Below are 12,561 nucleotides of genomic sequence, written 5' to 3'. Positions count from 1 at the left end.
TTGGATCTAAACCAGACCAAAAGCAACTTGCATTTCTCTAAAAAGATGACAGATTTTCTGTAGGAATCTTTGTTTTGTGAAAGACTTCCCATTTTAAGGGATTTCTTCTTACCGAAAATAATCACTGGTCTACTAAAGGACAACCAAGTTTTTGGTCTCTAACCTGACTCTCCTACACTGGAATGCCTTCCAAATATTTTTTAAGAGGAAGAAAAAAAAAAAAGCTTATTCAAAATACTGCATCATCACCCAGAACTCTGCTCTCCTTATCCTGGTATCCACACTGTGCTCACAAACTCTTTATAGCAGTTAACGCTGATAGAAACTCTATTTTTCAGGAATTCTGCACTGCAAATCAGCCTAAATTTTACATGGAAATGCTCTGCCAACAGTGAAATCCTTGCTGGCATGAAGGAGATGAATTCCATGCAAGTGTTTATGTAGATAATTATGTGAAAACAAGAAAGTAAAAGTCCAAAGCCCTGGGGTATCAACAACAGAATTAATTTATATAGAAATAATTGAATTTATACTGTACTAACACACTCCCAGAACACAGAGCTCTGAAAGTGCCTGATGGAAACCAAACACTGGGACACCATGGGGTGTTCTTGGGGCTTACAGAGAATTCTAACAGGGTGGTTCAAAGAAGACAACATTACTAAATATGTAAAAAAATCACCTATGAAAAGCTAAAATTATTCAATGAGGAAAATACTGCTTTAAGAAAATTTAATGAAAAATAACATCCAGCTAGAAAACGAATGTATCACCATAACCAGTGGAGCTTGAGAATGACAATGATGCTAAAACAAGCAGAGCTGAATGTGTCAGTTGAGAAATCAGGATTTCAAACTCATCATGCAAAAATCATCTCATTTTTAAATCTTTATATCAAAGGACCATTTTCATCAGCTTAACGAGGCTGCCTTATACGAGCAAATATGTTTTTAAGTATATGAAAATCTGGAATTATTGTGCATTTAAAGATCATCATATAATAGAATCACAGATTGGTTTAAGCTGCAAGAGGCCTTAAAATCCATCTTCTTCCACCCCCTTTGCTTATGGCAAAACCTTCTCCTCTGTTCTCAGTCCTACAGTGACCACCGCGGGTCTCAAACACCCTGATGAGGGGAGAAAAGAGAGTTTTAGCAGTAAAATCAGGGTTAGATGGGATATTGGGAAGGCCAGGTTGGATGGGGCTTGGAGCAACCTGGGCTAGTGGAAGGTGTCCCTGCCCGTGGCAGGGGGTGGGACTGCATGGGCTGTCAGGTCCCTTTAAACTCAAATAGTCTGTGATTCTATAACTTGGAAGATTTTATTGAAAACCTCTTACTATTAAATGATTTCTCAAGCAGCAGAGCAGAGGCTGAACATGATCAGTAGAAACCTGTGTGGAAGGAGGAGAGACTGGCACAGGAGGAGGTTGTTAATCTACAAGCCAGATAATTACTGATTTGAATGGTTGTTTGCAGGCTTACAGAGATGAATGAAAATGTCCCAACTGGAAACCAATTTTAAACAAAAAGACAAAAGAATGTGGCACCTACCACAATATGTTTATGGCTTTACCTATAAAGAGGCCCTCACAGAGTCATGCACGTTCCTCTGAGGGCAACTATTGACTATTCTTTATATCCTCAGTAAATAAAGACCTTCACCAACTCATCTGTAGACTTTAAATGTTGTATCTTTAGTAAGAGCTTTTAGTATCTGATCAATAGCTTGGGGAAAAAAACACAACATTTTACAAGTCTAAGTTTAACAGTAGTGACATTTGAATGTCGACTTCTGAAAGATTTTTAAAAGGGGAAATGAAAAACAGGTCTTGCTTCTGCTCTGAGAGAGCATAGTAAGTACAAGCAAATATAAACTAGTGCTATTTTTTTCCCCCATCAGAAATAGCACAGAATACATTTTGCTTTGTAGTTCTTTTGCTCAGCCAAAAGAGGACAGGGTCAGACGGGATATGGGGAAGGAATTTTTGGCTGTGAGGGTGGCGAGGCCCTGGCACAGGTTCCCCAGAGAAGCTGTGGCTGCCCCATCCCTGGAAGTGTCCAAGGCCAGGTTGGATGGGGCTTGGAGCAACTTGAGACAGTGAAAGGTGTCCCTGCCCATGGCAGGGGATGGAACTACATGATCTTTGTGGTCCATTCCAACTCAAACCATTCCATGATACTATGGTTTGCCTTTGGTGTCATGTTAAAATTTAGGTAATCTGAGCATGTTCCTCCAAATAAAAAGCAACTTTTGAGGCCAAATAATCATCTAGAACACCAAGAACTCTATGTTGCCTTTGGCTTTTAGAAGGAAAGAAGTCTTAAAAGAAGTAGATTTACCCTGTTGTGAACTTCTGTCCGTCCACCAGTGTGCCAAGAGCTGTACCCAGAGCCCCAGAGCACTTGGCTACAACACAACTTCCAACTATCCATATTCACATCTTCAAACCTTTAAAATATTTAAGAAAATTGACATTGTCAGCACCAGCTGATCATTTTCTAAGCTAAACAACCAGCCTGCAGCATTTCAGAAATGCTGATTTCTCATCTTAGGGCCAGGCACATCAAACAGTTTGGGTGTAATTTCCCATTAACACTTGATGTTATATAGGCTGGGTATTTTGTCATGTAAAAAATAAGGCCATTTTTTTCCTACTGCTGGATTGTTCATTACTGTACCTTGGCAAGGAAGCAGAGGAGCAGGTTCTCTGCCCCTGCACGGGCAGGGAAGTGGTAGAGATGCCCCTGTTAACAAAGCACCACTGAATTATTTGAGGTCAATCAAATAATTTGGGTGAGGAAGGTCCTGGGCTTCAGGGCAGAACCTTCAGCAGCATTCCCTGAAGTAATCCTGACTGGATCTACCTTCCACATCTTCAAACTTCCCCACATGAGTTATTTCCCCACTTCATCTAAAAACAACCATGGAGAAACTTTGCAGATACCTGTTTGTATTTAACAAACTGAAAATAACTTTAAAAGAGTCTAAATTTGTGATTTACAGAGAAATATCAAAGTACTTATGCATAAATACTGACTTAAGAATTTTCATTTTAAACTCGCCACGACATTTATGTTGACAGGTAACTGTGTTCTTTTTAATTTATTTATTTTAATGTGTAGAAAAAAAGCAGCTGCATACCTTAAAAACCCATTTTTAATTAAAACTGACCAAATCAGAGACAATTACAGGTAAATGAGGAGTCACTGCTGTAAGAGACTTCAAACCAGAGCACAACAAAGCACAGTTGCAGGCTGGATGAGTACAGGAAATGTTACTGAAAAGGCATTTTCTTCCTTTTAAGACACGAACATTCCTAAAACAGACTTCACTGAGAGGTACAAAATTTCTAAATATATCCTATTTTGCAGTATTATATCCTATACATTCCTCCTAATATAATTGCATTTAATTTATTGCTCCATGCTAAGTTTGCTCAGTGTGAAAGTGGAGAAAATATTAATTCACCTCCAAAAAAATTAATTTCTTCATGGAAGCTGAATATGCTGATTGTGGTCCTGGTTTCCTAAATGGCTTGATTTTGGTATTCAATATTAAAATTTAAAAAAGTTCTGATTGAAGTTCTGATTTTTATGAAAAAAAAAATCATAGAAAACAAAACATATGTTAAAAGAAATCAGGTTTTAATGATTTCATGTTCTGTCTTTCCAGGCTTTCGTATCGGACTGGTCAGGACACGGCGAACTGCGACACGTGCAGGAACAGTGCATGTATTATCTACAGGTAGGTTCAAAAAATATTAATATTCCCATTTTTTCCTGAGTGAAAGCCATGATTTAGTCACTAATGAAGGCTCGGTGGTTGGCCTTGATTTTTCGAATCAACACAACGTAAATTTAACTTTGCCTTATTAATAAAATTCAAGTGTAAGTCCAAATTTTCAGATCAGAAATAGATGTTCGTGGTCAGTGCTGCTGGAGCTCTGGGATGTGAGGGGCTGCAAGGTGGGAGCTTCAAGATTTTGGGATATTTAGGATTTTCTGACCAACAAGTCAACTCCAAATTTACTTTTGTACACTTCTGTACACCAAATTTCTTTTTATAGCAGTAACAACTGGACTTGGGAAATCATTTGGAGAGAGGGAATGTACAACAAAGAGAGCCAGATACGGGTTAAATCCAGAGAGTTTTAGCAATAAAATCAGGGTTAGATGGGATATTGGGAAGGAATTCTTGGCTGTGAGGGTGGGGAGGCCCTGGCACAGGTTTACCAGAGAAGCTGTGGCTGCCCCATCCCTGGAAGTGTCCAAGGCCAGGTTGGATTTGGAGCAACCTGGGCTAGTGGAAGGTGTCCCTGCCCATGGCAGGGGGTGGAATGAGATGGTCTTTAAGGTCCCTTCCAACCCAAACCACTCTGGGATTCCATGATAGTTAGACACTGACACTCCTACCCAGGCCTTTTTTTGGCACGTCCTTGTATCACAGTGAAGGAATAACATGACACGAGGCCATCTTGAGTCTGATGATGTGTCTCATACTGACAACTTAATTGTCCTTCTCCATTAGAGCCTTAAAAAACCAACTGAATGTTTTCCTGCGTTGCAGGAAGGAGGAAAACAAACATGTCTCAGAGTGTGTCACAAAATCAGGCACCACAGCACAAATGAAAATGTGCAAACGTGACAATTCCATGGAGGTACAAACTGAAATGAAGGTACAAATGTTGCCCAGGACTGAAAAGTGTAGGATTTCCCCCCTCATTCCTTAGTTCTCTACTCAGTCTGGTTCAGATAGAAGAGCTGAAGGTATTTATTTAGGGATTGTCTCCTCACTGCACAGAAGTGAGGGGGAAAAAAGGATGGAAACCCTCAGTTCCATCTTCCCAACCACAACAGAGTTCTGTGCAGGGGCAGGAACCAATTAATTTCTTTATTCCTCCTTTAAAGTCATGTTTAGAGGCATATAAATAAGCAAAGCCTCCCATGCCTCCCTTTTCCTGAGCAATTTCTGGCTCAGGGCAGCCTGGAGGTACAACCCAGCACAAATCCATCAGGGAATTATTCTTGTTTCATTAGCGAAACAAAATCCAATTAGATTTTTTTTTTCAAATCTTGACTTCTACGCAGTGGATTTCAAGTTAAAGAATAAAACCCGAAGGTTCCTTTGCTCCCTGCAAATGAAATGACTCCAGAAAAGCAGATTTGAAGTGTTTCCCTAATGGGAGATGGTGGAACAGGCAGGGCCAGCTCTCCATTCCCACCCCAACTGCCTTTGGAGTGGACATTTGCCTAAAGCCATGTTTGCAGGGCAGGTTTTAGCACAAAACAGCTCAGCTTTTTGCCAGTTTAGGAGAACAAGTGCTGCAGGCAAAAAACCCTAAAAGCAGAGACACTGCAAACCAGGGAACCACGAGAAAAGTGAATTACTGAGACAAGATAAGCAGCCAGAAGGGATAAAACAGGAATTCACTGATAAAACCAGCACTGAGACAGATTGTCTTGTAGGAACTTCTGCTCCTCCACAAATCAGCTACTCCCTGACACCTCAGAGTGCAGCAGTTCATTAGTGAGGATGTTAATTAAATCCACATGCACCTTTGCCAAGGGTTCACATGTCAAACACTGCACACAGTTACCTGATTTCTCTTCAAGGCAAAAACACCTCTCAGGACCAAAAATTAAAGCTCAGCTTAACCTGTTCAAGGGCAGTAAAACCCGGAGGAAACATCCCTGTCACACCAGGAGGTCCTCAGTCTTGAGTTCTTTTGCCCAATTAATACATAGGAAAGACTTAAATAAAAATATAACCAAAGCCTTGATTGCACAAATCAATAATTTAAAGAGAAAACCTTCAGTTTGCTGTAATTGACTGTGTAGGTTGCTTAAATATGGTTCAATTTTGAACGCCCTAACATTAAAAAAAAAAAAATTAGAGCTGTTTCAAATGTATATTTTTAAACTGCAGTGAAACAGCATCTTAGAGGAAGGATTAGGTTACCCAACTGCATCCTGCAGTGCCAGGTATAGCACAGGTGAGAAGGTGCAAATCCATGGAATTCAATTCTTCCCACTCAAGATGAATTTTCAGAGTATTAATATAATGTAGCACAGAAGCCAGAGACAGTGTAGAAGGCAACAAAAAAAACCCTGTTGTACTTTATAGGGTTTTTAGCATCAAAACCATCAATACTGTTAGTAAAAATTCCTTTTGGCAATAGTTATTTTGCATGTTAAATTTAAATTTTTGCTAAGATTACAAATCTACTTTTACATTGTTTTCTCTTTATATTGAAAAGAATACATATTTCTTAGTATTAAAGGAAAAAAAAAGTAAAACTTTCTCATTTTTCTTAAGTAAGTAGGAAACTGACAATCAAATATTAAACAGTATTAAAAAGAAAAGGTACCAAAGCCTGAAACTGTTTTAGAAATCAGGAAGAAAAGAAAAGCATCCACATTTAGATACTCTATTTTCCTCAAAACTCTGCTTATTTTTGCAATATGTTCAGGAACTTGGAGCTCCAGACATAGGAGTCACTGACATTTTCTTCCACTGCATCAGATGAGCCACAGACTTAAAACTGTCACTAAAATTATTCAGCATCGTGTCTTTATAGTCATTTCCAGACTGTATTTAAAATAGGGCCCAAAAATGTGATGAAATGGTATAAACAACCAACCACTTTATCATTTTCCCCATCAGTATCAATATCTCATGACCCAAGGTCACAGAACAGTTTCAAAATCATCCTCTACAAACACAACACAAATGTCCACATCTCTACTTTACAAACTAATTTTGATTCACCACTGACATTTTTAAAATAAGTTTTATCAGGGTATATATTTCCAGGATAAAGTCAACTTAAATACTGAAATGAAGCAAAATCTTGCTATTAAGAAGAAATTGCATTATTATGCAGTCCGTGTATCAATCTGAAACACCCAAAACCCCACGTGGACTCAAATCTCCACAGCCTGGTTTATTCTGTAATTATCTTTTCCTGGAACTGTCCTTTCTGCTCCTGTTTAATTTCCCAGCCTGGGTGAATTTTAATCCCTGAGCAGAAATCTGGAGGAGGAAAGGGGGCTTCTTTGTAATATTTTGTGCAATATTCTTAGGCCTTTAGCAGGAATTACTTCTGTGAAGGAGCACCTTGGAGGATTCCTGCTGGATTTCCCTTTACTGGGAAAGGTCAGGAATACTCAGTAGCTTTTACAAGGCTACCTTGGCTTCTGGAAGGAAACTTTTAGGAGATCAAATCCCAACCAATTTCTGCCTATGGAGAACAAGAATTCAACTCTGCACTATTGTTCTTTGCAGGGGAGGAATCACTCCAAGTGGTACCAACCATTACTCTGGCTGCTTTTTACTCCTTTGAAATTTTGATTTATGCTGCTGTATTTTTATTTGATATTAATCTAAGGTGGAATCACATTATTCAACAGAAAATGTATCCTTAGAATCTATTAAATGCAATTCACTATAAAATCTGCAAGAGAAATGTGTTACAATAGAGGGATAAAGCTAAAAGTTAGCAAAGAGCCCACATGTAAAGGTTAGATATTTAATTTACTAATTATTAAAATTAATAAATATAGCCATACAAAGTGAACATAAGGCATCAATCCCTAAAACTGCAACAGTCTAATAAAATCAGGTGATTAAATGATTAGAATAGTCATTTTCATCGCCTTTTTATTTCCTACCCACATTAATTAATTTATATGTTCTCATCTCATCTCTAGACTGTAAGATACTTAGTGGGAAAAATGGATCTTGGTGGCTTGTTAATGCTGGCAGGGCTTTGGATCCCAGGCTTTGGGGATTTTTGGGTTGCAATAGGAAATTTAATGTGCTGGAAAGTACATTAAGGTAATTTCCAAGTGATTAGTGCTTATCTGGATCCTATTTTTCCAAGATGTGGCACGAACTAATGCCATGTCATCCAATTAACGTGACCCAGGAAGAGACAGGATGAAATTCTTTAATTCCTGCTTCACCTATTCAACCTAAATTCAAAGGGTTCAGCTGCTCTATAAATGCTTGGAGGATTTGGGCTTAGCATTGGAAAATGCAGGATAAAAAGGTGAACTGAAGGGGTGTCACCTGAAATGAGAGCAGAGGGAAGGGCTGCCTGGAGCCTTCGCAGGCTCCAGCCTTGGAGGTGACAACAGACAAGTGGAGGAAGGACATGGAGCTGCTGGAGAGAGTCCAGAGGAGGCACCACGATGATGAGAGGGCTGGAGCAGCTCTGCTGGGAGGAAAGGCTGAGAGAGCTGGGATTGATCAGCCTGGAGAAGAGAAGCTTTGGGGCGACCTGACTGTGACCTTCCAGGACCTGAAGGAGCCCTCAGGAAAGAAGGAGAAAGACTATTTACAAGGGTCTGGAGTGACAGGACAAGGGGGATGGCTTCAAACTAACAGAGCAGGTTTAGAGAAATCCTTCCCTGTGAGGGTGGGGAGTCCCTGGCACAGGTTGCCCAGAGAAGCTGTGGCTGCCCCTGGATCCCTGGAAGTGTCCAAGGCCAGATTGGACAGGGCTTGGAGCAACCTGGGATAGTGGAAGGTGTCCCTGCCCATGGCAGGGGGTGGAACTGGATGGGCTGTAAGGTCCCTTCCAACACAAACCATTCTGGGATTCTATGATTCCCTGATCAAACCCTCGGCAACCTAACCCTGAATCTGAATCCCTCTGATTCAGCAATCCTGCAGTACCCAACAGATCATCAGCATCTCACAGTCTTAAAAGGATTCATGACAATAATGTGTGACTGTGCTAGAAAATAAGAAAACCCATTCCTACCTCTGAGCCTATTGCTTGATCCCCTCCCACAGTCCATCTGCTTAATCCCAATGGTTATCATTCCTCAAACTCTGCTTTCAATCCCTCATAAAGCAACTAAATTAGCAAAGGTTCACTGCTGCCTGCATGCAAAAAATAAATTAACTAAGTTCTCAAAATAGTTAAAAAAACAAAGCCAAAGCCAGAAAGTCCACATCAATTCCTCAGGTCCCTGACAAAAGAGCTGGAGAGGGATTTTGGACAAGGGATGGAGGGACAGGACAAGGGGGAATGGCTTCCCACTGCCAGAGGGCAGGGTTAGATGGGATATTGGGAAGGAATTGTTGGCTGTGAGGGTGGTGAGGCCCTGGCACAGGTTGCCCAGAGAAGCTGTGGCTGCCCCTGGATCCCTGGAAGTGTCCAAGGCCAGGTTGGATGGGGCTTGGAGCAACCTGGGCTAGTGGAAGGTGTCCCTGCCCATGGCAGGGGGTGAACTGGATGATCTTTTAAGATCCCTCCCAACCCAAACCATTCTTACTGTGAAGGGATTACAGACATCTTAATTACAAAGTTCTTGCTGGTGTTTAATGAGCACATCAAAATTAAATTCTCAAAGAGCTGTTATTTGGTTTTACTTGGCCAACTTTTCATAGGAAAGACTTTGATGGAAATACCAATATACAGGCACCTGCCCTAAAATGTAAAGTTCTGGCTGTAAACCGTGTAAGTACAGTTATTGTGGGGAGAAGACACAGAAAACCAAAGTATTTATCAGAGAGAGAATTTTCCTGTTTATAGTTGTTCACAAAACCAGCTCATCGCTCTGCACTGGAGGAAGAATTTGAGACAGGCATTGAACGTGGAAAAACCCTGACCCAGTGTTCCAAATATAACAATAGTGTAATTAAGAGAAGCTTTAGGATGTCCTGCTCAGGTGTGTGAGGCCAAGGTTTGTACTGCTGGCATTATATAATGGATTTATCTCTTGTTTCTGTCGGGCTTCTTCACAATTGTCAGGCTTTTGAAAAATATTATTATATTATCTAGGAAAAAATGCTTCTGAAGCAAATAATTCTCACCTCCGTGTGTAACAGCAGAAGAACACGGAGTCCTGGATAATTAAGTTAATGGAGTTATTACAGGGAGGCTTATGGGACAAAACCCAAGTTTGAAAGTGAAAAGAGGCACATGGCACAGAGGATATTTCAGGAAAAGGTCATTTGGAGGGAGGACACCTATAGATACTGAGGGACAGAAATAGCACTGAGCAAAACAGGATGTCAGAGCTGTGACAGGTGACAAAATCAAATTTAGGAGTGAAAGACCTGGAAAGATCTTCAGCTCTATAACAAAACTATCCATAATTCCTACAAATATGGAATTCTTGCTGAATTTAATCCATGTAAGTGCTCAAGTGTTCAAGGTTGGACAGGGCTCAGAGCAACCTGGGATAGTGGAAGGTGTCCCTGCCCATGGAATGAGATGATCCTGAAGGTCCCTTCCAAGCCAAACCAGTCTGGGATTCACCAAACCAGTCTGGAATTCTGAGAATGATGACTGATGGTGATTAATGTTTGATATCAAGAGTAAAAATAAAGTGAGCAATAGCTAATTTAGAAGGATACTTTAAAAAATTAAAGAATAAGTAGTTCTTTAATTTTTAAAGAAATTTTAAGAAAAATTAAATAATAAGAAGAAAAGTAAAGAACTGTCTTGTTATTGCAGCATAAACAGGTATAAACTGAAACCTAAGTTTGCAAGCACACGGATTATTTGCCTGAAGGGAACTGGTCCATTAAAACACCTCTAAAGCTGGATAAACCGATCTTGAGAGACACCAATCAATTATTCTGCAAAATTTACACTTCCAAATGCTGAAATAAAACGGATGTTTTTCATGCAGCCTCTTTATACCCTTCAGAAGCAAAATATTTCATTTGGATGTGAAAGGCTGAAAGCCTGAGCTGAAAATGGCAATAACATGGGGTTTGTCAGATGGTCTGGAACTAAGATGCTTTTTTTCTCTTGAGGTCTGTCTTTAATAGAAATTGGTTATGTAAAAAGTTACTCTGTTCAGCGAAGGGTTTTTATAACAATTTCTCTCTCGCAGCAATTTCCAGCAGCTCTTAAGAGCTCCCCTGCAAGAATAACTCTTGAAAGAAGTCAAAATGAACTCTGGCAATGCCAGAGCTGAAAAGGCCTTTTTTTTTTCCCCAAAAAATTTATCCTGAGAAACAAACCAGCCAAATGCTGCCCTTTAAATGAGATTTAGAGAGCTCTTAGAAGAGCATCTCCTTCCTTCTGAGATTTCCTTGCTGTGTCACCAATAGCATTTTTGTGCTGGGATCTTCCCATCTCCCCACTGAATTAATGCTGCACTTCTCTAAAATCTGCTTTTTGCCAGCTAAAGTGCACACAGGAATGTGTTATCAGTGAAGACAACACTGTTCTTTCATCAGCAAGGAGGGATATTAATCAGTAGGGTCAGAATGTGCTTCTGCAGGAACACGATGCCCAACAGCTGCCTCCTGCAAAGTCAAGATTCTCCACTTCCAGCACAGAGCTGGGAATTTTTAAATTATCCTCTTTGATTTCAAATGGCTTTTTAGTCATTAAAAACATAACGCTGGGCAAAATACTTTCTATATTTGAACTCTTACCTAATGTATCTCTCTTCTCTGCTGTCACAAGGTTTATCCAAATAACTCCACATCACTAAAATGCTGACACTTTTGCTAGGGATGGATTGAACAGTTAAACCAGGCACCAAACTAGGCACAGGTTGATGCAAAACCAACCAAACACTAAACTAGGCATAGCCAGATGCAAAAAGCCCTCACACCCTTCCAGCATCCTTTTCTTTGGCTTCCCTGGAACTCCTTCCAGACAGACTCATCAAGTCTTAATAAAACCAAGCACAAAATTGTCCTTATCCTTCTCCCAGCATCTTTGATTCCTTCTCCTCCACCCTAAGAGGAAAATAAGCCCTGCCTAAGTCAGCAGATGGTATTAGAGGATATTCAGTTAACAAAGGCTGTGCACCAACATTTCCCATGGATTTCCTCTGAAATGGCTTTAAGTGTTCTGTACTAGATCCTTACTCTTTAGGTCAGACAGGGGTAGTAGTAACAAATCTTTTAAAATCTCTTTTGGGATGAGCTCCACTGGGAGCACAAGGCCTGGGGAAGCAGATCTTACCTCTCCAGTGGTTTGTGCCCAGCAAGGAAGGGCAGAAATAGCTCAGAAAACACATTTAATACTAATTCAAAGTGAATTTAAGTCCAGGAACAACAATTTCCCATTAATGATGAAGGCAGCCAGTGCAAAGCCAAGGACCCCTCAGCTGTGGAGGTGGACAGGGAACCTCTCAAGTGCCCAACAGCCACAAACTGCTACATTTAAAATATCCAGCAAAAGGCAGGGAGGAAATAAATGAACCCTAGTGTCTAAATTCCCTTAATTTCACCCTTTTCAATCCATCCTCTGATATCCAGGGCCCTCCTGCAATGGGGTTGGACTAGAGGACTTTTAAAGGTCCCTTCCAGCCCAAAATATTCTGTAATGTGATGCACAAGATGGGAAAAGCCTCAGTGCAGAACGTGGCCAGAGGCTGCTGCACCAACCAACCAAAACCATCAAGTTCCAGGATATTTCTAAGGGGTCTAAATTCCATTTCCATCATCAGACAGGATTTTTCCTGAATTTTATAACATGTTTCTTTTGATTTATAAGGTTAACTCAAAGCCCTCTGTAGTATCCTGGTGGAATGGGGATTATAATTTCATCTTGATTATGGTTCTTAATTGCTGGCA

General features: G+C 40.3%; 2 protein-coding genes across 6 annotated transcripts in view; one reads left to right on the top strand and one right to left on the bottom strand.

The window, feature by feature from the left end:
* The window catches only part of DOCK1 (dedicator of cytokinesis 1), a 332,168-nt gene that overhangs the window by 227,336 nt on the left and 92,271 nt on the right, over positions 1 to 12,561 (bottom strand). The gene's annotated exons all lie outside the window — the stretch shown is intronic.
* The window catches only part of INSYN2A (inhibitory synaptic factor 2A), a 42,151-nt gene that overhangs the window by 26,378 nt on the left and 3,212 nt on the right, over positions 1 to 12,561 (top strand). For both annotated transcript variants that reach the window (XM_051801183.1, XM_051801182.1), the window contains one exon: positions 3,676 to 3,747. In XM_051801183.1, the coding sequence (XP_051657143.1) occupies positions 3,676 to 3,747 (72 nt within the window). The remainder of the gene's footprint in view (positions 1 to 3,675; positions 3,748 to 12,561) is intronic.

This window comes from Manacus candei, unplaced genomic scaffold, assembly GCF_025592945.1.
Source record: "Manacus candei isolate 608988 ecotype Guabito, Panama unplaced genomic scaffold, ASM2559294v1 h1tg000050l, whole genome shotgun sequence".
NCBI lineage: Eukaryota > Metazoa > Chordata > Aves > Passeriformes > Pipridae > Manacus > Manacus candei.
This window is presented reverse-complemented; position numbering and strand designations above follow the sequence as displayed.